Source organism: Lathamus discolor, chromosome 17 (genome assembly GCF_037157495.1).
Source record: "Lathamus discolor isolate bLatDis1 chromosome 17, bLatDis1.hap1, whole genome shotgun sequence".
NCBI lineage: Eukaryota > Metazoa > Chordata > Aves > Psittaciformes > Psittacidae > Lathamus > Lathamus discolor.
The window spans coordinates 4,096,808-4,124,442 of NC_088900.1; the positions used below are offsets into that span (position 1 = coordinate 4,096,808).

General features: G+C 45.2%; 1 protein-coding gene across 7 annotated transcripts in view; it reads left to right on the forward strand.

Moving 5' to 3' along the window:
- Positions 1-27,635, forward strand: part of GRAMD1B (GRAM domain containing 1B) — a 129,318-nt gene that overhangs the window by 53,799 nt on the left and 47,884 nt on the right. For 4 of the 7 annotated variants that reach the window (XM_065697347.1, XM_065697344.1, XM_065697342.1 and 1 more), the window contains exon 2: positions 7,105-7,182. In XM_065697347.1, the coding sequence (XP_065553419.1) occupies positions 7,169-7,182 (14 nt within the window). In that variant the 5' untranslated portion in view covers positions 7,105-7,168. Of the gene's footprint in view, positions 1-5,337; positions 5,382-7,104; positions 7,183-26,721; positions 26,821-27,407; positions 27,424-27,635 lie in introns of those variants that run through there. The other 3 variants (XM_065697346.1, XM_065697345.1, XM_065697350.1) reach the window with 3 other exon arrangements.

A 27,635-nucleotide genomic window follows, 5' to 3' on the forward strand; every position in this document is an offset into this window, starting at 1 on the left:
GGTCAGTTACAGCCTCCAGACTAGGTAATGGTGACATTTAAAACATTGGTGCTCCAAAGAATGTAAAACTGGCTGTGGATTTTGTTGGATCAACAGGGAATAGATTGTCTCAGAATAGCCTCAGTTTGGTCTCCTGCTCAAAACACTGAAGTCCTAAATGACAAGCTCAGCTAAAGGGAAAGACCTATCCTAAAATGCTTCAAAGATGTAAACCTGAAATATATTATTAGAAGTATTCCATCTTACCTTAGGAAAAGTTACATGCTGGGGAGATGGAGGCTTCTTGGGCTGCTGGGCACACGGCCATAGGGGTTTCATAGACAAAACCTTGGTGGACCCTACTTCTGTTCACTTTGTGCTATACAATTCCAGGAAGCTGCACAGTGAGTAATTATGTACATTTTGTAGTTCTTGGTTTCTCTGGCTTTTAAGAGCTTTCATGTTTCTGGTTTAGGACAGAGTAGAGGAAGTGAGGCTTGTCCTTCATTAGAAACCCAGCAAGCCGCTGCAGGAAGTGATAGATGTGTGTGTCCTGGGATTGCTTTTGGAAGTTGTGACAAAATCCTAGCTGGAACTTCATTTGTGTGAGGAACTGGCAGCTTCCTGGGGGTTTCATAATGGAAGAGGCAAATGGGTTGCATTCTTTTGTTCTGCTTGTGGCTGGGGTTGGTTAACTGGGGCTTTTGGGAGGACAGATGTCAGACATGGTGTGTTCTGAAATGTTGGCAGAGATCATGACATGTTTTAATACCATCCCGTGCTTTTGGACAGCATCTCTCCTTGTTAATCATATTCACACATCTCCAGAAATCAAAGCTTTAAATGTAGCGTATATCTGATGGGTTGCATTTGGGACTTGAATACATAGTTGGATATTTAGTACTGGAATGTGTACTTTTCTGCATCTTCAAAGCAAAAACAGGAAAAGGGTCATTTTTTACATAGCTTTCTGTAGTAAAGCAGTCATCTTCTCTGCTTTTGGTAGCTTCAGAAAGTCCATAAGCACAAATGTCCATTTCTGTGGTATCTCTTCTAATCTAAAAAGTCAGAGGGCATGAATGATGGCTTAATAGCAACTCAGTTCCTTTTAGAGCCTGCAAGTTCAAATGAGACCTAATTTGTGCTTCCACTGGACGGATCTTTTAAGTTGCTGCATGCCTATCTCAATGAAGAGTACTGGTGTACTGTTTGCTGTGATTGCAGGCTTTTGGGCACTTGGTCACGATAATGTGTGCCAAGTGGCTGTGAATTCCACCAGCCCTTTTTTCTTTGTGGCTGAATCTTCCTGCCCTTGTGCTGTAGTTCGTGGTTTTCCTTTCAGTATCTGTTTGCTTTAGGATGACCAGTGACACAAGAGTATCAAAACTGATTGATTTACAGCCTGGAACTTCACTGCTGTTGGTCTTATCTAGTCAGCAAATATTTACCATTGGACTGTCTGTGATGTCCTACACAATGCTGTACCTGTGTCAATGGTATTTAATCATCGTGTTCATTACCACAGTTGTTTTCCGCCAGACTGTTTTGAAACTGGAGATGTCTGTTGTTCATTGTTGAATGGGATGTTGATGAAAGGGCTTGCCTTGACAGCTGTGAAGGTCGATGCTGGTGTTTTCATTAGTGAAATGAATGCAGTGAGAGGAGAAAACTTGCCCATCTGTAATGGTTTCCAGCAAGGAAAAGGTGACTCTATTACAGAGTCACACTGGCTCTCCAACTGGTTTTAGACTAAACAGTGCTTTAAATCCCCCATTAATGAAACTGAGTTATTAAAAAGATATGAAGCTCTGGAGTAGGAAGTGTCCCTTTGGTTCTTGGCAATGCTGGCAATATGTTTGGCTCCAGGTAATGCATGCTTTAAGGTTCAAACAAGGCACTTGAAATATCACCTTTTGGCTCTGCCTGCCATTTGTCCCACAGAGTCACTGCATGAGCTTGCGTACAAGTTTTCCTCTTAGGTTCCCATTTCAACTTCAACGAAATGTGATCAGAAACAGGGTGCTTGCACTTATTTCTATGAAGAAGGGCAGTCCTTGGATGGAGAGCAAGGCTGTGTAAACAAAGGATGCTGTGAGCCTTGGAAACATTGGGGTACCGCTTCCCATAGGGTTTGCTATTGTTCAGCAACTACACTTTGCTGAACATGAGTTCTCCTTAGCTTTTTTAATAAAGCCTGCTGTTAGCTTGCTGCCTTCAGTGGTAAGGATATGTTTCCCCTGAGAACTTCGTATGTTGAGAGTGGGAACTTGCAGCACCTTTGGGAAAGCTGTGTCACTGGAGGTGACTGGCTTCTAATCCAGACTGAAAGCTTTAGGTCTGTCAAAGGACAGCCCTTTATGCTAAGGGAGACTGTTACCCCTTGCAACTTAGGTCAGTGATTTCCAATTCAGTCCCTTATCTTTTTCTCCTTCCCCTTCACCTGACAGTTTCTTGACATCTGTAATGGCACCGACATTTACGTATCCATGCAACCATGGTAACATGGTGCTTTTGATGACAGGAATTTGATTTGCTTAGGACAAAGAGGTGCTGTTAGGCAGCTGGGACCCAGAGGTCTCTTTCTGCTGTTTCATGAGAAATACAGGGAGGGATGTGTTCTGGAAAGGATGAGCAGAGCAGGAGGGTGAAATGGAAAGATAAAGTTGTTTTGTCTTTGACATGCTCCTGTGGGAAAACACTGAGGGACCTTTACTTCTGGCACACCTGAGGCTTGAAGTTCAATCTAGTGTTATTACCCCGTTTGTGTTGCCAAGGAAAGGCGAGCAGAAACACTTATCAAGAGAGTTTTCGAATGAAAATTGTTTGCATATCATGGGATTTGCTGTCTTAAAGATTCCCTTTTCATAATGAATCATTTAGACTTAATTGAAAGAGTTTTGGCTTAAAATACTATTGATTTTGACACTAAATAACCATTTAACAGGCACGATATATTTAATTTCTTTGCCAGCTTGGAAGTAACCATAACTTGCACCAGATTCTGAGGCTGCTGTGCTGCTTCTGGTGACAGTTCTTCCGAAGTCCTGGTGACTTTGTGGTATACTTGAAGGCAGGTAAATTCAAGCCTTTGTGCTTACAGCTATGAGGATGAAAAAAGCTAAGTGCTCAAATGGCCAAAAAGCTTTTTAAATTGTAACAGAAACCTTGACGCAAGTTCAGTGTTCCATTAATTATAACCTGCATATCTTTTAGTTCCCAAATCCATGTTAATGGAAATATTAATGTATCATATTTCATATAATAGTAGCTTTTAGTTCCAAAAACTGTTGCCACAGTTGCTGAAAGCCATTGAAGAATGTGTCAACTGTCTATTATTCTCCTTTTGGAAATGCTTAATACTGAAGCCAAAGCCTTATGAATACAGGGGTTAACGAAGCAAAATGAATACCAGACATTCATGTGGGTTCAGCCCTGGTAATGTAGCTAATAGGCCACAGATTTTTGGGTAATTCTCCAAATTCATTAGCTGATTCTATCTTCCAGGACACAGCCATTTCTTTCTCATTTGTTTGCTCACCCCATTCATCCATCACTGTTGAAAGACGTCTCCACTGAATAAACCACACGTGCAGATATAAAAGTGTGGTAGACTTCTCATCCGCATCTGGAGGCTATAGAAGTCCCAGAATGCTTCTACTGTGTGAACACTGACCTGGGTGTCTGAACTGTGAAATCCAGACAAATACCTTCTACTAGAAAACCTGTTTAGCTTTAAAAGCCTATTCATGCATAAAATAAGAGACCTTGACTCTGCCTTATCATTCCGAGACTGAGATCTCGGAATAAAATGAGGCTTATTAAAAAGGAAGGCAGATAAGAATAGGACAAAACCTGGCTTTTGGCTCATAGATTCCCAAGACCAAGTGAAAGAGAGCTCTCAAAATATTTAAGACAAAAAAGCAAGTTTTGCAGGGTTTTTAGTACCTTCAGTCTGTTGATGTTCACTTCTGGTGAGAGTTAATAAACCTCATTCTTCTGTGTTACTGTCTCATGAGTGTTCATCTAAGTATCTGTGTGTGTACGTGGGTCATGAAGTCAAGAAAAACTAAGACTTGTAACAGCTTAAAAATGGTAGAAAAGGAAGGTATTAGAACAAGCATTCATAGGAATGTATTCAATGTAACAGTGGTGAGTGGGTCTTCTGATGTGGGAAGATGAACTGGCAACGGAGATTATACTGTTAAGAGAACAAGAAATACAACACTGAATACAAATTTGATCTTGAGGTTCTCTTTTGCATTATGCACCTATCAGGATACACTGCTCAAAGAGTATAGGGCTCCTTTCACTGCAAAATTGACTCTTAGTGTTCTTCAGGAAGCAGAAGTCTTGCAAATAGCGCACAACTGATTTGAACAGTGGGGGGTGATGAGAACACTTGTTTTGGTCAGCAGGGAAAATGTTTCCTCTGTACTTTGGCTACTTGGGTAAATTGTTTGGGAGCAGTGAGATGGAAGAGTGGTGGAGGTGGAGTCCTGAGCTTTAATTGTTAAAGGCAAGGTTAATCTGTTCTTAAAACTCTTAATGTCTATAGTAGTAAGTAATGTTGTAAGTCTGAATGTTTGCATTGAGTCAAAAGCACATGCTATAAGCCTTGATGTTTAGTGTCTTTGAAATCATAATAGAGAAAGGGGCAACCTGTGCCTGTGTACCCAGAAGTTTAAGCCTTGTCCAAATGCAAGTTTATCATTGCTGAGTCTGAGAATGGGATAAGATTGTTTTGATTTCCTGAGATTTTGAACCAGCTTTTGGCCTTCTCTTTAGATACAAGACTGACATATGTGTACCTGAAAGCTTCTCCTATACTACTGTTCAGCACAAATCATACCTTCCTTATCTCATATTATTTCCAGTATAACAACAATAACTTTTACAATCTCAAAGGAACACTGTCACCTTAAAAGCAGGTCGACTTAAAAAGGACTGTAAAGCATAATAAAACAATAGAGCCTGCATTTCAGCTGCTCTCTACATTTCATGGCATTCAAACAGCTCTGCTGTCTAATATTCAGAATGCTGAAATACACTTCTTTGTGAAAAGCTCACAAAGCTTCCATGCAAAACACTGTTGGAGTGAAACAGCTCATGTTGATTGTGGCAAATAGATGGGTAAAAACTGATTTCTACAGGTCTGAGTTGGTTTCACTGCTTGTATTCATAGGGGCAAGGCCTTGCCTTGCAAGGTGTTGCAATGGCAGGATGTGTTTAAATTTTAAACCTTCATTTAGAGGACTTTCTGAAGGAGGAATTTACTCATGGGTGGGTGAGCAGGAAAGGGTCTAAGGTTCATCTTGTATAGCTGTCCATAAGTAAACTTTCACATGGGATTACCAGCACTGAAGGTGCTATCGTTGGGCCGCGATAGCAGGAATTTTCCTTTGGTAAGCTTTGTTGTATTTGCTTGATCTCAGTGGCAATGGCAAACTCTTGTGGGAGGGTTTCTTTTACGAAGAAACAGAAATAGTCCCTTTCTCATATCCAAACGGTGAGAACTCCTTTGAATTGGAAGGGGAAGCGTGGTTCCCTTTGTGCTCTTGCAAACCAGTTCACTGGGCTGTAATTAAGCTCAGAAGTACAGGAAAGATGTTTCATTGCTTTTGGGGCCATGCTGCTCTTACCCAGCTGTTGATTTCTAGCTCGAAGCCAATATTCTCTGATTATCCTTTCTACAGTGAGACACTTGAAGAAAAGCATGAGTAAGTATGTGGGTGTAGGAGCAGAAAATTAGATCTGTCCCCTTGCTGAGAGGCTGGAGCAAAAATGCTTACCTGTCTTGACTCTGATGGAAAAACTATACAGTGGGCAATGGGGAAACAAGCCAAGTATGCTCAGTGGAATTGTGTGAATGTGCCCACGCAAGATGCACGCCTCTGTCTCCCATGCAGTGCACGTACTTTATAGCTGAAAGGTGTAAATGTTACGTGAGGTTTTTATGGGTTTCTCTGTCCAACTTCAAAGGCTAATTTTCGTATCACTTTTTCAATGATTTTATAAATACTTATCCCTCATTATTCTGAGAGCTTAAGCCTGTTCTCCTTCCTGTCTTGAGTAAGGTGCAGTTTTCTGCCTCGTGTTCTAAACAGGCAGTCTTTTAGTACTATGTTTTGCCAAAAATTACATGTTGCTGGCTGAGAATTATTGCTCTTTAGAGTGAAAAGATGCAGTTTGGTGCTTTTGGGGGCTGTATTTATATTTCTGTGCCTTTGGGCAATGTGACGTGTAGATCAGTGTACAGCACAGTGGAAGCTGTGATTGAAAGCATGTGTATGCATACCTTGAACTAGTTTTATTTGAACAGTCCAGGTCCTTCCAACAGTGGAACCACAGCCTTTTCAGTACAGCCTTTGTGCTCAGGGATGTGTACACAGTGTCCTAGGTGGGACTGTGCAGTTTGTGCTGTGTTGCCATGACTCTATAGCCAGTGGTACCCAGACAAATCAAATCGAAGCTAGCTCTGGGCATATCTGCTCTTTGTGCTGCAGTCTGTTACCTGAAGGCAGAATCAGATCTATCGACTGCTCAGAAGGAAAGCTATGCAAAGAAATGAAGCTGTAGAAATGAGCAGCAGGAACCCTGATGAGTCCTAGGAGCAGGTGGAGGCTGCTAGGAGGGAATAAGGCTCACATCCATAGAAATGAAATGAAGGCATTAAAAACACCTCCCCAAAACACCCATTTAAAGGGGGAGAGTGACATCTTGTGGGCCCTGCACGCAACTCTCCACCAGAATAAACTGTTGGCCGCTCATCCTTAGGAATTAACCACGTTTTTGTCCCACTGCCTGGCAGAGGGAATGCAGCAGTGTGGTATTTGAACGTAAAGCTGTAATAGACAGGGATGGCATGGTGAAACAGTGTATAGGCAATGGGCAGGGTCACTTCTCTATTGCAGAAAGCCCTGGGTAAAGTGTCACTAAGCAAGGTGAAGGGGCTTCAAACCACTCATGCCTGTTGTAAATCAGGTATGAACTTACTGTCTCCTGTCGGTTTTTTCTTTGCACCCCCAAATATGAATATAAACCTTTTCTTGTTCTCTGTTTCAGCCAGAGTGTTTCATAGGGACTTACACAAATCTAACTGCTTCTGTTTTCCTCCTTGTATTGCAGCAGTCAGCAGAGCAGCCAGCAAAGCAGCCACGATGATGACTCGTCCCGGTTCTTGAGCCCTTATATGCGTGACGACAGGTAAGACTGTGACCGAACGGGGGGGAAAGCCTGGAACCACTCGGTGAGATTACATGGGCTGGGCTGGTTGAAGTCCTTATTTTCCCTGTATTTCTCAGAGCTGTTCAACAAAAAATGTGATTTGCATTGGTCTTATCAATGTCTAAAAAAATGCAGTAGAACTTGTGGGTCAAATGCATCCAGCTCCTGTAGTAACCTGGTTTTCCTCTTGAGACCCATTCCTCAGAACTGTAGATGTGTGGTGATGCTTAGCAGCTCTGATCCTTAAAAATACCCAAGTGAATCTTTGTATGTGGTTCTTGTCCTCAGCAAAGGCAAGATTAAGACTGGCTGTTGTATTTCACTTCTGATGTGTTGCGACAGTGCGAGGTATCTAGAACTCGGTTGCGGGAGAACTGCTGTGAAGTTCTAGGAGAAACTCGAGTTCCTTGTACTTTGGGTTGATTAATGACTACTTCAAATTGCAGCATTGGCACAAAAGCTGTTAAAACCAAATGCCTGTTTTGGTGCATGATTTATTGTTGTTGCTTTGCTTGCAGCCAGATGATTGAGTTTAGCTCTATGTTGTAGTTCATCTTTTGGGCCTGAATCTGCTTCATTTTCTTCTGCTGTGTGTGAACTATGAGCCCTAAGCTACCACCAGGCCTATTTCCCTCCTGATGTTCTTGGGTCCAGCATTATGCTGGACTTTGGTTTCTGAAACTCCCATTATTTTGTTACTGCATTGCACAGTGGAGTTATGCTTCATTTCACTCAACTCGGGACTGGGGGTTATAATGAGCCCACAGAAGGGCATACGCTGGGATTTAGGAACTGATTCCTTTGTGCTGCCACACAGTGGATTACACGAAGCATATGAATATGGCATTTTCCACTCTGCCGGCTTGCATCCGGGCATGGTCCCTCGGAAGAGTGTTGTTTCGGGTCTGTTACTCAGTGATTCCACGTAAGCTGTCGCTGAGGTCAGAGTTCTTTCTTACTGTGTAGTAAGTCAGATGGTTACCAACCTCCTATTCCCTGCTCCGGTATCAAAGGCCAATGGATTGAATAAGAGCTGAGTAGGCATCTGAGGAATTGACTCACTTGAGAGAACATCCTGACCCTGAAGAGCTAATTAATATCCCAACAGTTTGGCTCAGAATTAGCACTTGGTGGTTGTAACTAACCTTTCCTCCGTATGTTTCACTCCAATTACCAATCTCGGGTGCTGTGGAGCCTGGTATAATTGAGTGGTGTTTGCAACCAGAATGTGATAGCAAAGCAGATGGGTGCTTAGGTTGTCATACCTGGGCTTTCTTTGTGTAATGCATGCTGTTATACCATTTGATCCAGGATTTCATAGATTAAATAGGGTTAGGCTTTGTTAATACTCACATGGGGCATAGCAAGAAGGGAATTTTGAATTGGAAGCCTGCACTTTAAAGCCTTTGAACTGGTGCTAAGAATATCTTCCTGGCCGGAAGGGACATGTTTTAGGTGCAGCACAATCAGGTTTATTTATGCAGAGCCAGGGTGATGTTGAGCCTGCTGACCTCGCTTATTGGGGACCTGCAGCATTCCTGCTGCCTAGATTTAATTACAACTGAGTTTGTTTTCAGGGAGGATACTGATCCTAAAATGATCCATACAGGGACTAGTAAAGTGCCTTTGCTGCCTTGGTTTTTTTCCTCCTTTGCTAAGGTATTTAACCACAACCACCCAAGCTTTCAGCAGTCCTGAAGCTGTGACAAAAGCTGAGCAGAGTAGGGCAGAAGAGGGCAGAACAAGAAACCATGTGGTATATACTGAAAGGTGCACCTTCTCTTGGCACGCTGCCTCTGCTATCACAGGCAGAAGGAGCCTGTGCTGCACTTCAGGGATCAGAGCAGGGAGGATCTGCATCAACCTCAGTACAGCTGGGAAAGTGCTGAAAGAAGCTACCACAGCCAAAAGTAAAGGGATGCAAAGTTGATTCTGGGATAAAAGAGAGGAATACATAGCTGAGACTGGCTGAATATGAACTAGGCATAGGCAAGATCTCAACTACATGTCTTTTCTTACCATAAAAGTCGTACCCAGGAGTGCTGCTAGCAGTTAACTCCTCTGTGATGGATTTCCAAGGACCATGCTCCAACCATCAGGTCTTTTCAGGGAATACTGAGAACTCTGTCCTGCTGATGAATTCAGTGCAAGTCTTCCTCTTGAGAGCAAGTGCTGCTGTTGGCTTGTGCATTGTGAAGTCCTGCCATGGTCCAGAACCCATCCCCTGAAAAGGCATCCTGCAGCACAGTGAAGCAGGTCTGCCATCTGTGTGCATCTTCTCTGAGGAAAAAGCTTTCCTTCCCCAAAGTCATGTAAGTTGTCTTGTATCTATTGTGCCTGCTTTATGCTGAAGGGGAGTCTGTACAGCTCTAACTGCGTGCTTTAGGGGTGGCTTTTTGGAAGCATAAAGGGGGAAGTTAGTTGGACAGGCTGGAAGGAGTCAGGTTTTGTATGAACTTAGGGCTCAGTCCCTGGCTCTTTGATTGCTTGGGTGAGTTTGAGTCATTTCATATCGCTGATTATGAAATAAGGAGAATTCCTTTTTTACCTCACAGGAATATAGAGGGGGTGAAGTTAATATGAGTTGCTCCCATGCTGAAACAACAAGTACAGAGAGAGGCAGAGCTGAGTTACCGAGTGTCCAAATAACTGTGCTCACAATAGCAGCTCGACTTAGTGTTTTGAAGGGTGGGTAAAGTTGGGATGGAGACTTGGGTGAGATGTCTGCACACAGCAGACTCTGTAATCCCTGTAACGAGACAAGGTCATGTATATGAATTACCTTGAGCTTTCAGCTAGATTAAGTCCAAGTTCATGAGCCTGTTTCTGCTTGGTCCAAGGACTTGTTCTTTGTCATGACACCGAGGCACCCATCAGTTTTAGGATGCATGATATGTTTCAATTAAGAGTAAATGTTAAGCTGCTGAATCAGAGGAAAAACTGGTCCTTAGGCTCTCAGATTGAGCCTAAGGAAGAGACAAACTGTTGAAGAGAGGGGTGCGTGAGAAGTACAAGGATGGAAAGCAATAGGCTATTGGGGAAATGGAGGGGAGAGAAGTGAGTGGCAGTTTACAAGAGATCATATAAAACATTACATTAACAATTAAATATAATTTGTAATATTTGAATTAGAGACCCTATCAAACGGGAGGAAGTAAAGAAGAGCAGTTATAAGATAACTCAAGAGTTCGATATGTCCTACATCTTGTCTGCAGCTTCACTAGCCCCTTAACCTGTGCAGCACCTTATTCTGCTAGTTCCAGGGCTGCAGGGCTTGGTTTTGCTTTGCATAAGCTAAAAGGGTTTTTCAGTGGCTCAGCATTCACAGAAGATGCTTGCAAGGAGATTAGGGAACAGCTGAAGACAGAGAGAATAAGAAATAGTTGGCTGCCTGGATTCCGAGGTCACACTTTGAAGATGTGCCAAAGTGACATCCTTGGGGTGTGTGTAAGAGGTCAGGGTGAAATCCGTCTCTTATTTATGTACCCAGGGCTTGCTTGTGCTGCATCTTCCTAGCCTGTGTCCCTTTCCCCTTGATAGAGGTGCTAACACACTGTGCCCCTGCTTGCCTGCAAGTGGAGGCACAGCAGATTTGCTACCTCTGCAGCTTCAGGGAGAGCAGAAGGTTTTTTCCATTGCTTGGAGCAGCTGAAGATAGGTGAGAACTGGGAGCAAAGCGTGGCTGTGCATGCTTGGTCTGCTCTTGACGGGGAGGGCAGGGGTTAACCGAGGGACCCTGGTCTGTGTGTCTGGATGTGATGTTTCTGCAAGGAATAAACCGTGCAGCGTGGTGCAGGCCTTCTGCGGTATTAAGGAGAAACCCTTATGGGACTAAAAGGGAATGGATGCTGTTGTAAAGGTGGTGGTTAAGTAGAAGCCAGCTGCTGCTTACTACTGTAAGTGTGAAATATGAGGAGTGATCCCACTGCTCTTTCAACAGCGCTCATTGTAAGGGATGAGCGGATTTTGAGTCCTTGGTAGTAAGGGTCCTAGTACTAGTCAAATCTCTGAGTAGCTTTTATCCATCATGGATGGGTGCCTGATGCATCATCTTTAGGGAGGCTTTCAAAGGTGGTGCTAAAGACTTGTTGTGGAGATGACTTGCAGGCAAATGAGCTCTCAGAGGGCCCCACAGAAGAACCCTGATGGTCTTGCAATAACTTTGGGTTTGCATCTAGCTGCAAAGTGAGTCAGTTTGACGTAATGTTAAATAGAAAGCTACATCAGAATGGCACAAGTCTCCTTTGTCATGCAGGAAAGATGGTTAATATTTAGGTTGAGCTAGTATCCTTTGTCCTCTTTCACCTTCTGGTTGGTGCTGCTCCCTAATCCCCAACATTCACTCTTTTCTGTAGGGAAGAGCAGCTGAAAATCAGTTCTCTTCCATTTGGGTTCCCAGATAGGCTACTGTCAGCAGAGCTGCAGTGAATGGAAATATCGCCTGCTCTCTATTTCTCATATGCCAACATTGTTTTTTCTTTTGAAGATGAGCTGCTAATTGCAGAGTATGCCTGTGTTCTGCTGTCAGTGGAGGTAAGGCCGTATTGGATTTGATTCATCAAAGTTGTACTATACCTGTGATCTCCTGTGTTCTCAATTCAGTCTCCTTAAGATAAAAGGACAGCACTTTGATTTGAAGCAAGGGGGATAGTCCCTCTTCTTGTTCCCTGCTCTATGACTGTGAGGGGTATGGGAGGACAAATGCATCTCCTCTGGCCTTAATGGGACCAGAGACAAAGAGGAGACCTTGCAGGATTGTCTTCCTTGTTCCTTTCCTGTACCTGGTGGTAGCTGTTGCTCAGTGCATCGGAGCATGGAACTTCTGAAGAGTTCAGAGCAAACTTGGTAACAGGGTAATTTTGTGTTATCTGTAGTAATGTAGTCAAATATCGTATCTCTGGGTGTTACCTGATTGCCACTCCTGAGACAGCTTCGTTGGTATCCTGAGAAGTAAAATAGAATTGATCACTGTCCAGAATAGTGGACAAGTGATCAATCAGTCCACAGACTGACACTGTCACAGTGGGGACACTGTCTCTATTGGACTAGTGTCAGTTAAGATTAGAGAAACCATGATTTGCCTTGCATATCACTGAATGCAGAGGAGGTCTGACCTCACAGGGGTGCATCACTAGCTCGTGATGCTCAGGAACATGAGGAGGAGGTGAAGAGGCGTCTTAATGTCCCACTTTTCCCTTATCTGAGACACTGGGCAGAGTTCTTACACTTCCTTCCTGCTTCCAAGTGCAGAGGTTTCAGTTGTGTAACTGCACTTCAGTTAGTGGTCACCCCACCAGCTCTGTGGAGCACTGGGAGCTCTCTTGAAGCATGTGGAAAAGTCGTAGAGAACAACATCCAGTTGTTGACTAAATGAAAAGCAAGATCAATAAAGACAGACAAAGGCCATTGTGAGCTTCTGCTGTAATGTTAGTCTCAGAGAACATAACTGATTTCAGCCTCACAGAGCTAGGGAGTTTCAAGGATGCAGAGGGGTTTCCTAGGGAGCAAGATGCTTATTTCCCTTAGCATGTGGCCGGGCTTATGCAAATGTCAGAGGTACCCATATTGCAGGCTTCAAGTATCTAGGCAGGAGTTTCTCAAGTCGTAAAACACATCCATTTTGATGGGGATACCTTTTTAAGCTGGGATATAGCCTGGGACATGTCTAGGGGCTGTAACTGTCCTTATTTCATTGCATATGCCTAAATGTGAAGGGTATGGGAATTTTAACTGTGCCGGTGATCTCTCTTCTTGATAACACTCATAGCAACAAAGCGATGCTAGAAATCAGTGCAGGGTTTCCTCAAAAAGAACACAGTGTAGGCAATACCTCTTTGTCTCCCTGTCACAGAAACCCACCTTGCTTCACGCTGGGAACATTTTAACTGAGATATCATCAGAATCCAGGAGGTACCTGTCAGTCATGTCGTGACTGAGCCTGGTGCTCCCGCTGCAATGAAAAGCGCTCAAAGTACATTGTTCCTCGCTTCCATCTGATGCGGCGTGACAGATTAATACCGTGCAGCAAAACAAAGGTGGTATTAAAATGTGATGGGATGGTGCTTGGCTTTTCAGGTCTCCTTTTTCTACCCTCTTTTCCTTGTGATGGAAAGGGGATATTTGGGGAAACAGGTGGGCAAACACCAAAAAAGTACATCTCAAAATATCCCTCGAGTTCTGTGTTACTTTCTCCGTCTTTAACTAGGTCTCTTCCTCTTTCCCCCCTAAGATAGAATAGCTGCAAATCTAGTTTGTGTGTTACTGAAATAATTTTGCCTCGGATCCATTGCATGGCAGGGATAAGCAAGTTAAAACCCACTTGTTGAGCCAATAAATTGACAGCACTGGCATATGTTGAAGGGCAGAAACTGAAGGCTTATGTTTTACAGCATTTTTTTTTTTTAGTTCTCCCACTTCAATTCTTAGGAATCTGGGACCACAGTATCTAAATCAGAGCTGGCATCACTGTTCATAGGCCTGGCTTTCTAGCCAATTGCTTAGGGAAGCTGAATGCACAGATGGTTCTGCTGAAGCTTCAGGCTGCAGCTGGAGGACAAAGGGCTGTTGACCCACGCTGCTGCCTCAGCTTCCCCCGAGACCATGGCAGGTTGTAGGGGTGGTGGAAGGGGATCTGCAGACAGCTTTGGTTTTCAGCTTGAATCCATGTACTTCTGCCCTTACAGAGACCTTTACAGGCCCTCATTCACAGCGCAGTCATCAGCTCTTTCTGAAACCCAGCTGCAAGATATTTCTTACTGCTTTTCTATATGGAAAAGCTCCCCCAAAATCTAAGGCCGTTTGTCTGACCTGGGTATTCAAGCTGTTCTGGATTTGCTAGGTGAAACATCCTCATAGTCTCATTGGAGATAGCTGCTATCCATTGTACGGATTGCTCTTGATGCGATTCCCTGAACAAATCAGCTTTTCCTTAACTTTACAGTCAGCACATAAACATTTTATCATGCCTCTTCCGTGCTTTTAGTGCTATATATTTTTGGTGCACACAAGTGTTTGCAATGCTTACCCTGGAAAATATGTGCATCTTTACACTTCATAGTTGCCTGTCTAAATGGGGAAATACCAACCCCTCAAAATGAGTTGTAGCACAAAATGAAGAAGGAGAAACAACATGGGGCAGGGAGGAGGAGAATTATGTGGTGATGGTAAGTACATACTTAATTCTTGCTGCGCTCCATGGCCGTAGGAAATAAGATGCTGTTTGGAAATGCAGTGCACGAAGAATAGCTACTTAACGTACGAGGAAGTTAAATGTTACATACCTTACAAAGAGATGCCTGAAACTCTGTATTTTACCTGCTGCTTCTTGCAAATCTCCTCTCCATCCTGAAAGTCTAAGTCCATTTAGTGGAGCATTGGACACTGGAAGAGGAGCTCAACCGTGTGTCCCTGGGAAGAAGGTTAATCAGTGCTGGTTTGTTAGTGGGAGAAGCAAGGGGCATATTAATCATTGAGCAGTGTACAGGGTCTCTTGTGGTGACCCGATAGCTCAGACCGAGCTGCCCAGGCTGCTCCATGCACCAGTGGATCAGAGAGTCCTGGCACAGAGCATGGAGCAGAATGAGTTCCTTGCAGTGGGTCAGTTGGGCTTAGAGCACCCTTTTATGGACTCTATCCGAACACCCCTCCTTTCCACGAAGAAGAAAACTGGTGGTGGTGCTGATGCTCGAACCAGTTTTCCTCCCCATTTCAGGACAAAAGCTGTGTTAGCTTCCACCTCTAATGGACAATCTAGTTCAAGAGCAATGGTACTTGGTTAATTCTTGCCTTTCATTCTGGTAAAGAACAGCCTCAAATTCTTTTTGTTTCAATAGAGAAGTCTTAATTTTCTTGGGTTTTTGCATCTCATCCTGTAGCAGCAGCGTTATCTGGCACAGACTTAAAAGCAGCTGTGCCTTTAAAATTGAATTGCCTGGGATGGAAGAAATCTGAGAGCATAGAAAAGAGACCAGTGCCTCTTGCGCAGATCAAGCTCTTTGGAGATCTCTCCATAGATCTGCCTTCTCATCAGCCTAGTCACTGCTCCTCTCTGGGGCCAAACTGCAGTGATTCCAGTAATATCAGTAAGGGCTGTGCCATCAGGATTTTCCACAGTGGATTCTGAGGTCACTGCTTTGGGCTGCTTTCTCCCCAAAACTACTGTGTGTATGTAAACAGGCTGGGATTCGACCCAACATTGTCCTGCTCCCTTGCTGTTGGAGTGAAGCTTCCTCACATTGCTGAGGAACACGTTGGCACTTGGACAGACTTCCCCATTTCTGCAGATGACTGTAACCGTGTGAGTGCTCACTGACCTCTGTGTTTCTTCCTTTCCTTCCCCTCCTTCCTTCTTTGTCTTCCCGTCCTTTTCTTTCTTGGCCTTTGCAGCGTGGATCTGTTGTGTGTTTCGGTGATAAGATGGCAGCATGTGTCTCCCCACCGTGCCATGCAGCGTAACAAGGTCAGGCACTGCAATGGTACAAGCCAGGGTCTGTCCTTGAGTCCCTATGCTTTATTTTTCTGTTTTCCTGCCAGTTTGACTTAATCTTTCTCCTTTGGCCTTCTCTGCTGCTTGTTTTCCCTCTTAAGTACTCTATCCCTATGCTTCATGTTCTCTCTCTCTCCCAAACCACCTCCTCTTATTTCAATGGCAGGCCACATGTAATATGGGTTTGCCTGAGGGATATGGGTCTAGCTATAAAGTTTCCAGCATTGTAAGACTGCATTATTTCTGTGCTCTGGGAAAGAATCTTTGCTTCAGGCTTAGACATGTAAGTGCTCACTTCCTCATGTGAGCTCGAGCAGGCTGTTGCTTTGTGCCTTTGGGGCATCTTCTGTACTGTATTCCTTTTTGCAGCCTGCTGCCCTTTGTTCTACCCCGTTGCTAGTGCCACTGTTGATGGAAGACCCCTCAAACATGCAAAAGGTAGTGACTGTGGGAGGCTTTCACTGCCCATCTGAAGCAGCTCTCTGCAAACTGGAAGCTTGTGTTTAGGACCTGGGTCTTGAGCCCCTGCTTTAGCTACTTTCTTCTCTCACATTTTAGGAATGCAGGACTTTTTCTTCCTTATGAATTTGCAGTCATTCCTCTAGGATTTGTATTCCTAAAGCCAATATTTTGTGGTTTATGTTCTCGCTATCAGGTTTTCACCCATTTATCTGAAACATATGGTTGGATACTGCATTTAGACACCCCATGGGTCCAGATGAGTGCAGAAGGCTTTGTTTCTCTGGTGTGCTACCTATGCATCTCTATGGATTATCCCTTAGGCAATGCCAGCCTGAAGACTGAAGGCTGTTGGACTCCATATAAAGGTTTAGCTCATTGTACTTGAAAGAATTCTAAGTTACAAGGATCCAAAGGGTCTTGGCTATTGGGCACTTCACTTTGATTTTGAGAGATGAGATGCTCAGCATTATCCTCAGTGAAAATCTTGTTCTATTAAGGTATGAGGCTACGGTGTGATGCGACCTGCTACTTCATGGTATTTCAGAGTATCTTGATCTAAATGGGGTGGGAGAGGATCAGGACATATTTCTGTGCAAGTAACAAAATCTCATTGCCTCTTCAGTGGTGGCTGCAAGTTATTTGCAAAGGAAGGTAGAAGGTAGAAGATGGCTTTTCATTTTGTGATGGAGTCAAATCAGAGTCATTTCTCTGAAGCATGCCATGAGTCATGAAGCTTTCTGTTGTTTGCCTACCCCTTTTCAGAGTGAATGAGTTTTGTGGGGTGGGAGAGGTTATTTCACCATCTCAAGAAAATGGAAGGTTAAGAGCTCAGACATGTGAGACAATGAGTTAAAAAAGAGCCAAAAGACTGCGTGAAAGCAGCAGCCCTCTTTTGTTATAATATTGCTCAAAAAAAAGAAGCAGCAGCAGTCTGAATCATCCCCGTTTCGCCACCCTCCTGATACCGACTCTCTCCTTACACGACAGTATTCCTTCTCCTCCAAAGTCTCTATAGGGAATTGTTTTTCTTCACCTTTTGATGGAGGGGAGCTTCTCTCAAGTCCCTTCTTCCAGGACAGCTGAAGGTACTGCTTTCCTGCAGTGGTGCTGTTCTACCTTGCTCTCCCTCCCTTAAGTTCTAACTCGCATGCCATGACAAACACTGTATTCACATAGCTTAGAGATGGCTCACAGGCACTCTCTTCTGTGGGCAGTGTGACTACAGCTCCCATGATGCCGAGAGTGCGAAATGCACATTTTCCCTGTGGAAATCCAGTCTCATGTGACTTCCTAATTGCTGCAGCAAAGAGAGGGTCCCTTCTGAGGTTTATTTTTCCCTATGGAATGGAGGTGTGCCCTAACTCACCGGTGCTGTGATTGCATGTGGCTTTCTCTGACAGCAGGGGCTGCAGAATGCTGATGTTGGCAAGGGTTCAGGAGTTTAACCATCTGGCCCATACACGAAGGTACATAACCATGTCTTCCTTAGTTTCTGGCATTCTTTGAAGCTATTCCTTCTCACCTGATAATGTTTCATAAGTTGCTTCTAGTTTTCCCTCCCACTAGTTCTGTTACTAACGGGCTTTGTTCTGTATGTATGTATCGGAGAGGCACAAGGGGTTTTTTACTGCTCCCCCGACTCCTGCAGACCTTTCTTTCTTGCCATAAGAGAGAATCCAACTGTAGCTGAAGTGGTGCTGCACACGCAGAGTTGCATTCTGTGCCTGCAGGTCATGCACCTTTCCTTGTGAACTAATCTGTCTGAGCCTTCTAAGCCTCTTGTTTGCACTATGTGGGTACTTGAGTAAGTAAAACCAGGAATGTGAGGAGAGTCTGCTCTACTCAGTGTGTGAAGCTACAACTGTAATGATGGGCAGGAGTAAAGCCACAATGATGTATCTGTACAGAGGATGCCCTGATGGCTGAGAGTTGTGTCTGTGTGGCTGTTTGAAGGGGTCCTACACATTCAGGTAATGCTTCTAACACAAACCATGGTTTCCTGTTTGTAAGATATCTTTTTGGGGCAATTACAAACTCAAGGAAGCTTAAACAGCAGTCTCTGCTGCTATGGGACTTCAGCAGCTCCATAAAAGAGGGGTTAGGGAGTAGATTATTCAGTGTGTGCATTTGTGGCACAGGTCCTAGCACGCAGCAGGGATGGCGATACTCATCCTACTGAGTGTAGCTCAGGTGGTGTGGTGATAATTTTCCTGTGTGGCATTGGACTGGGTATGTTGAAGCTACATTATGTCCACAGCAATGCTTGGAATGGAGATTGAAAAACCTTCATAAGGGGGGCTTTATATCCCTGGTAAGCATGTGCTTGGTGTAATTTGAATATGCCAAGTGAAAAGATGAGGTTTGCCAGCCTTGATTTGTATAAGCAGGTAACTGCAGGAAATACAGCAGAAATACACACCAGAAACACGCATTTCCTGTATGCCCGACAGGGCTTGGCACGAGTGTTGCTGTGTGTATTCTATACTGATGGTCCTTTTCAGAGGTGATTTGAGTGCTAAGTACTGTTGTTGAGTAATGGCCCATCTTTAGTGTTTACGCTGCACATCAGCATGATGGTGATAGCCGGTTTATACATATATTCCATTGCATACTAATAGCAGGACTGCAAAATAGGTTACTAAACCCCGGTGGGTCTGTTCTATGGGGGTGACGGGTATGCATCGCACAAGGGAATAGTAGCACCGCGGTTCTGCAGAGGTGCATTAGCTGTCCTTCAGTGTGTAGGCTGCTTAGTGCCTTGTAAAGGATTTGCCAGCGCCTCTGGTCTTTGTGCGCTGTGCTGCGGTGCCTGCTGTGTGCCTGAGCACAGCGTGCAGCACTGTTGTATGAATAAGCACTTTCAAGCAGTGATGTTTCTAGCCCTCAGAGGCTCTTAATTTGACTGAGCTCTGCAGTGTTTTTTCTGCCTCCCTCCCAGCCAGGATTGCTCATGTCTGTCTGGTTTGCCAGGGCAGGAGCTGCGTACAGCGGTTCCTGGGCTGCCCAATAGGCTCCAGACTGATTTACTGGAGTAAAGTAGGCCAGGAGGAGCCTGCAGGACCGGGAGGGAGAAGCTGGGTGATGAATGGGGCGGCGTGAAGTCACTCTGCAGCGCCAATCAGGGCCAGGCAGCTACGGATGCCTCTTGATGCTGGGACAAAGCTTACCTTAGATGATTGGAGGTTTTCAGCCTGAGCTCAGAGTGTGCACCAAAGAGTTCCTAGTTTAGGCCAGATCATTTGAGTGTTGCCGAGGTGAGTGTTCCCAGTAGGGTGCAGATGATCAGCCTCCACCTTGCGTTTCTCTCTGCACGTGTAGATCTCTCTAAATGGCCTGACTCTGGCATGCTTATTTTGCACCGTTGCTTTTCTACCTGTCTGGCTGATGCCTTTCACTCTTTCCTTTCAAAAGCTGCCTCTTCCTTCCCTATTTCCTTATGTCTCATCACTCCCCCTTTCCCTGTGCACTGCCCAGTATGCACTCGCTTTCTTCCTTTCTCCTGATTCATAAAGTACTCGTGCTGGGGGGTTGATTGTGTCCCTCTGCCTTCTATAATGTGAGAGGGAGAAAGATGGGTTGCTTACCTGCTCCCTGTAAAAGCTCAGACTTCAAAGGGAAGCTGGGAGGAGGGTCCTTGTGTCTTACTAGACCTTTGGGTGGTGGCAAGGGGGAGGAGTTTGTATAGGGAGGTGGCAATGACTTGGGTCTTGTGCCAGACTCCTAAGTATTTATACTGGGGCCATCTGCCTGAGATGCTGCTTCTGCCCATCTGAGTGCAGGAGGAAAAGCTTGGGATGAGCTCTTAAGTGACTTTGTTGTTGTCATCCTCCTGTCAAGTTGTCTTCTCTTCATCATCTTTTGACTTTCCCTTTCTCTCCCCTCCCTTCTCCTTCAATGCTCTTGTTTACGGATAGGCCAAGCAGAAAACATGGAGACGTCTGATATGGCGACAGCAAAGGTAGGATGGAAATGCTGCCGGCCTCACTGTGCGTAAGTGGTTTCGCTTGGCAACTTCTTACTTTGTCTCTCAACCATTTACTTTCTATTCACCCTGTTCCCTATAGTGGTACCCGTGCTGGGGGTGATGGGACTCAGGTTCTGGGCATGAAGGCTTTTATGTGTTGCTCTCTTGTAAGGTTTCAGACAGCCTTGAGGTGCTGATGCTCTAGTGAAGGTCCAGGGTAGGTGGGAGAGAAACGGGGGAGTCCACATCACTGGCAGGGGTGGTTTATGAAGCTGAGGAGGGAGCCGGGATGCTGGCATGCTGCTCTATGGGCAAGTGACACTAGAGGGTGCTTTAGGGGCAGGTTTCCCGGTCCCTGGGCTTGCTCTGTGAGCAGGAATGCCTTTTGGCAGCTTTATTCCCTGGAAAAAGGATCTTAGGGGAGCGCCGGGTGAGAAAGTAACTCGAGCTTATGGATGCATCCGCCCTTTGCTGTGAGGCTTTTCTGTTGCCTGTGCTGCTGGCTTTTACCAGGGTGTAGGTTCCGCTTTCCTGCGGGCTGGCAGGATGGAAAGCTGTGGGAATGGAACTGGAACTGAGATGGGCTTGTGAGGCAGAAATGGCTTCAGCATGGCTCGGTGAGACCTGGGAAGCACACGGCTGTGTCACCATTGAAGGGTTGTATCTGACGGCAGGGATATGTTATGTGTGGTAATGCCTTTGGGTTGTTTTCTAGCGTAAGGAAGATGTGACTTCCCTTCGTAGCAAGGTTAAAGTGCAGGGGATGTGCCTGCAAAATGCGTCCTGTGCTTTTATCTCGGCAGGGTCTGACATTAAGCGTGGCTAAAAAGAGCTGTAGCTTGCAAAGAGTGGGAAATGGCATTAGTAGGTATAAACCTCCTGCTCTTAAGCTTGTGCTGTACTGGGTGCTCTAGCATGGCAATAAGGAATAGGGATGCGGTGTTCCAGAAGCTTAACTGTTCTACCTAGGGGATTGAAATCCATGGTTTGAAACCCTTACTGTGGCGCTGTTAATGGATTGTAGGGTATTCTTATATCTCAGATAGAATTCAAGTTGGAGATTTCCCTTTTCACACGTTTCTGCTAGCCTGGGTAACACTGGTGAGCAGCTGCCCTGCTATTCCCTAGGTTGCATGTCAGTGCAGGCTTTGCTTTTTTAGTGTTAATATACTATATTAACTATATATACTATGAAGTCCCTCTGGACAAACATTGCTCTATAAAGGTGACATCATCCCGCTATCATGTTTGCTCAAGCTGCAACTGTTTGTTGCTGTACCCTCTTCTAGCTGTGGTGCTTGAGATAAGCTACCACGGAGGATGCTGAATGGTCAGTGGCATTGGAGCCAATTGGAAATGACACTTCAGTTACAGCTGTTGTGATGCTTTGGGGGACTCCAGGTTTTCTGTGTTGAAAAAGAGACGTTTTCAAAACCAAACCCACTTTAAAACGCTTTTGGCTGGGCTTGTTTCTAGTATCTGCTTATTTGTAATTGAAGGAAAACATGATCTATGGTGTTAAAGCACCGTCTTAGTGTGCAAGTACCGAAAACCTCATTACCTTCCCAAGAAAATATATCTTGAGTGAAAAGTGGGTCTAGTTTGAACCCTCTGAAACAGATATCTCTTGGAAATCAGTTATGATGTAAACATTACTGGAATGTATACAGGTTTATCTGGACTTAGACCACGGCAAGTGCTGTTGTTTAGTCCCCTATTTGGAAGCCATATATTTTTCCATAATCTGTTTTACTTTCTGAAGAGGTTGGGTCAGTTCCCCTTGTTCTGCTTGGTTTGGATTTTCCAAGGGATGTTATTCGTGTTGCTTGGGTTAGCCTGCACTAGCAAAGAGCTTGTGAGAAGGTTTAACAGACATTTTCTCAGCGGAGATGATGCTAGAAGGTGGCCATGGGATGTAATTCCAGGATGTTACTTACTTCCATAGCTGCTCTCCATTGTGTTGCGCTGTCACTTCCTTTTCTGCTGGGGCACCTTTGAGGGTATCTCAAGAAGTGTCATTTCCTGATGTGGTAAAGAATAGTCCTGTATTTAGAGCATTAAAAATAGAGAGGAGTGCAGCTTTTACTGGTTTATAGGCTCTTGTTTTAATCTCAGGGTAATCAATCATTCAGTCAGTTGTCTTAAGGCTTTTCAGAACTGATGGTGCTATCATTGTCTCTTGTACGCTATGGGGTACCTTGCTTTAGGATTGTGACATGGTGACGTGTCACCTTTGCTTATGTGATACCCCGCAACAAGTTGGAACCTGGATTGTTTTGTCCCTGCTCCTGCTGAGTGCCAGGGGGAAAAGTAGTTGATCTGTTGGAGAGACAAAAATTAGGCCAGCTCTTCTTGGGAAAGCATGAATCATTTTCCAGGTAATCAACTAGTGGAAATGAGCAACATAAATCAGTGAGCTGTCTTTCATTCTTCTCACACTGAAAGGTTCTCTGTGCTGCAAGTGCATACATGGAAAGTTGTCAGAACTTTCAGGGTGAGGGGGAGATATTGAAGTACCTGAATTACGTGTTCCATCTTGAGAAACACATTGTCTTCAAAAGCTGTAACAGGAGTGATGAGTGAAGACAGAAAAGACACCGATTTACAGTACTGCAGAGATTATTTCCTTGGCTTTTATTAGATAGCACTTGCTCAGACTGAGATTGCTTGGAGAAGCATGTGTAAGGGGAGAAGGACAACGGGGGAATGCAGAATAGCTGGCATGTGAATAAAATAATGCTAAACATTAACTACTGTTGTATGACTTTTAATGTCTATAGTTGCCTCTGTGCTTCCTCCAAACCCTGACAAGGGAGGTGGCGAAACGCTGTGTACAAATTGTCTGTTCCTTGCCGTCTGACCAGAACACCAAGCCCTAATCCATTACAGCCTGTCACTTTGTCCAGATGTTGTTGCCTGTGCAGAGGGCATGTAAAGCACTGTTTTATCTGGACGGTACCATTTAGTCTTCCTTTCATCTAAGTTGGAGGTCAGGAAGAATAAGTAACTCTGGCTTTGTGTATTACAGCTCTAACTCTTTAAAATTCATGCGGCCTTAACAGTTTATAGTTACAGGTCAGGAAAACATCCGTCTTTTTTTTTTTTCCAACTCCTATTTTAATGCGACTCATAATCTCCGAGTCTGTTTGAGAAAGTCCTGCATGGCTTTTACTCTGTTGCTGTTTTTAGTGTCTGTGTGTGTGCTGCTTGACTTCCTCATCCTGACTGGTGGTGGAAGCACCAGAAGCCACAAGGGAGGCTGTATTCATGGTGTTCTTGCTCTGGACCAGAAGTACTCAAAATATTACTGGCGGGAGGCCAGGATCCAAATTATCTTCTCGAATCCTTTTTGAAGTTCATGAGAATTTGGCTTGGGGGGAAGGGACACCGTGTAAACTTATTGTTATTCATTGTTTAGGCTTAGCAGATTATGTACCTCATTCTTTTTGCCATTAGAAAAGGAGATCTCTTTCCCAAACACTCAAATCTCTGCTGCAACAAGCAAATTCTTTGACATAATAATATGTCAAATAATAAATAATAATAAATTCTACAGATTTTATGGCTGTGAACATCTGATCGAACATCCTTTATGAAGGGTAGTCATTGGGGAAAATGTACATTTGGCTCTGTGAACAGGTGAAGTAGAAATGAATACAAAGAAGAAAGGGGATTGCTACGGCAAGAATAAACTTTGGGTTGTGGAAGAAGGAAAGGTGATTTGATGACTGAGATAGGAAAGGGAGCTGAGAACAGAACGTAACACTGAAAGATGCAAAGGTGATCAACAGATGTTATGAAATAGCTGGTGGAGTAAAGGGAAGGAGCAGAGAAGGAAGTAACAAGGTGTAGAGAACAGCATGTTTTTCAGGAAGAGGCAGAAGATGCAGCTTTACTGTGGGCACAGAGGTGGCAGTCAACAGAGGGCCATGAGAGCCACAACTGCAGCATCCTGTATGGAGAGAGGCACAGGGGTGAGCTGGGAAGGAATGCGGCTGTGAGAGGTGAGGTATAGAAGCTGCAGGGAAGAACTTAGCTGACGATCTTAGTGCTCTAGTTAAGCATTTATGCTTTGGAGGCTCCTGCCTTCCTCAGCAGAAGTGAAGGGCACCTCCGTATGTTTCACAGCTGCTGTTGAATTCAGATTTTGGTTAGGTAAGGGAGGAGAGGCCGTGGTAGGTGAGACATAAAGGAGACAGTGTTACTGTGGTGGTTTCAGGATTGTGTGATGGCTAATGTTGGCCAAAGAGATACCTGCTCTCTGTGTTTCACTGTTAGGCTTGTTTTTATGAAACATGAAACAAACTAAAAGGAAAACCAGGGCTTACACTTCTATTATTATTTTTGCTATTTTGTTTATTATTTGTATGGAAAAATGAAGGAATTCTTAAAAAAAAAAGGCTTATAAAAGCTTTTCTGCATCCAAAACATAATGATCAAAGATCATTTGTCATTTCTGTTGACACTTATACCATCCAAAGCAATCTATCATTGCTGCTTAGTACAACCATGTACTCAATGTCTCCTCACAACATGCAGTTCCACAGATGAGTGAAAAGACATGGATTACAGGGCTTTTTCCAAACAAAGCCAGAACTGGGTTTGGAGTGCTCAAGCCATAGTTCTGAATGTGCTTTTTTCTGTCTTCCCATTTTCCATTTTGTGGGATGGATGCTCGGGATGGAGTAGGTAGATAATTTATCTGGAATTCAGTGTGCGTGTGAATTCTAAGTATTCTTAGCACTGCGGAGGTGGACAGGGTGGCTGTGCGTAGCCTATCTCTCTCTCGATATCTACATATGCTCTTTTGTTCCCTTATTTAAATTGTAATATCTCTTCCCTGGAGTGGTTTTTGCTAAGGATGGAGGAAAAGGAAATGGTTTGCCCAGGCAGCGTTATCTAACATGGATGGACCAGGCAAGTGAATGCAGAATCCAGCCTGTAAATAGTGGGGTCACCTGCTTGGGGTTCCTGGTGGTGGTGATCCACAGCTCCTTCACCAAGGTTCCTGCTGTGAGGATCCCAGCTGAATTATGGCTGTAACTGCCAGAAGGATGCTTAAACAGACACTTTCTTCTAAGTGGTCTTATCTGCTTTGATAATTTCCAAACCCCCACGTTATGTACATGGCTGCTTATCTCTTAATACCTTTCTTGCCTGAGCTTTGGTTTCTAAACATGTGACTCTGCAGCATTAGTCTGTCCCAGATTTGCCAAGCTTGCAGGTCTCCTGACCCATTTTACAGCACTGTGATTTGTTTCCCTCCTTGACAACCTGCAGGCCATAGATTCAAAGAATCTCGCGGAGAAAAGCTGAGTCCAAGCCAGGCATCTGATATAGGTTGGACCTAATGGGGGCTGAGTCTGGGATTACATGGGGTGAGATCTCAATGTGGTTTTCCCATGCTGTTTGTCATGTGGAAATGCATGTGCCCAGCTTTACGGCTCAGTTAATGCTTTTTGTCTAGAAATAAATGAGAAGGTGTGCTTCCAAGTTCATGTTCGAAACAATTTTCAAAGCAAGTGTTTCAATCTCTGCCTATCCCAGGGCTCTCCTGTTAGGGTGCTGCCAATCACTGCCCTTCACAAATGCAGTGGAAGAGAGGATGCAGTTTTGTTGCAGCATGATGGTATGGAATAGTGAAGCAAAGACTGCACCATGGTGCAATGGGAGCTTGGGAAGCTATTTGGAGGGGCACAACTACCCAGAACCACATTTCAGTGTTACTTGAACAGTGTCTAAAACTTCAGCCCCACTGCCATGGTCCTGTTTCCATTTACCTGCGCTGGGATGTCCAAAGCCTTACAGAAGTGGAACTAGAACTTGGGATGTCTATCTAGAACTTGGCTTCTGTCCATCTCTTGAGGATGGGGGAGAACCAGAAAAAAGATCTGGTCCCTTCATTAAACAAAGTCAAAGCAAATAAAGCTTCTTCCCTAGAGAAGCTGTGGCTGCCCCATCCCTGGCAGTGCTCAAGGCCCGGTTGCATGGGGCTTGGAGCAACCTGCTCTAGCGGAAGGTGTCCCTGCCCATGGCAGGGGGTTGGAACTGGGTGGGCTTTAAGCTCCTTTCCAACCCAAACCAGTCTGTCCTTCCAAGCAAAGCTACACAACTGAGCCTTCTATGCAAGCACTGGGTGTTATAAGACACTTTCTCCCCCACCCAGTTCCAGTTTCAGTTAGGCTGTAGCAGTTCTCAGTAACGTTCTGAGGCCGGAGCGATGGGTTAATTCACCGAGAGGGAGCCCGTGGTAGTGATGGGGCTGCTCTGCCTGTGCTAAGCGGGGCAGGAGGAACGGGACGGGAGCGGAGGAAGCCACATCCCCCTTGTGCCGGCTCCAGCGCTGCCGGGGGGGGTCAGGCCGTGCTGCTATGGAATGCTGTGCTGCCATGGCATGCTGTGCTGCGCGCTGTCCTGCCGGCGCCGCACATGCTCAGCAGAGAGCGGGGCGGCTCAGCCCCCGGCGCTGCTAGTGCGGGAGCGCGGTGCCTGTCGGCGGGGCTCCGGGGGGGGTACCGGGGCCAAGGGGGCGGCCGTGCCCCGCCGCGGGGGGCTGTGTGCATGCGGCTCGGCGCTCCCCGGGGGATGCTCTCCGGCCGGGTCTGCTCCAATATGTCCTGGGACCCCTGGAGCTGTCAGTGGGCAGACAAGGACACGGGCACCGGATTATCGTGACTGTACTAATGAAAGGGTTCAAGCTCGCCTGGTAAGCAGAGCGTGATCTCACCCCTCCCTTCCCTCTTCCCCAAATCCTCCTTCCCAGCCCTGCGGCGAAGGGGGGGCCGCCGGGGAGAGGGATGCGCTCCGCTAAGTTGGCCGGTGCCTGCGCTGTGAAGCTCGCAGCCACTGCAGCACCGCCGGGGGGGCATCAGTGCAGGCTGCTGGTTCGGGGGGAGCCGGCGGGGAAGTCAATGGGGATAGATGGAACGACGGGCCGCTCCTGTCCGGGCATCTCTGCATCAGGACCGTGATGCCGTGAGCTTCCCTCTGGTCTGCCTGCATCTTCCTCCCTGCTGCCGCCACCCCTTCCCCTCCTCTTCCCGGCTTTTGCTATGGTTGTGCATGAATTTGCATCTCTGCACGCACGCACACCTGAGCGCCTGGAGCCCGTGTCTGTTTGCACCCAGATTAAATAGATCTGTGCGGGTTTATCCTGACAGAAGGTGGAGAAAACGTTTTGAATCCGGTGTGCGTGGAATGGCTCCTGCTCGGCTTGTCCTTTAAATAGCTGCTTTTTGGGATGCACCTTATGTTGCTCTAATAACGTATTAGGAGTTGGGAGTCGAGGGAACTAACAGCTTCCTGGAAGGTACCAAAGCGCTCATTTAATTCTTTGGTGGTTCTGGGGGGAAAGTCTCTGGGTTTGGACAAGTGGGCAATGAAAGAAAACATTATGTTGGTGAAAGTGATCAGCAAAGCTATCTCAGACCTTTGGATGTCAATGTTGTTGTTGGTCAAGTTTGTATTTTACATGGGCATGTAAATATATATGCATGCAATATATATAGATGCAATTCTATA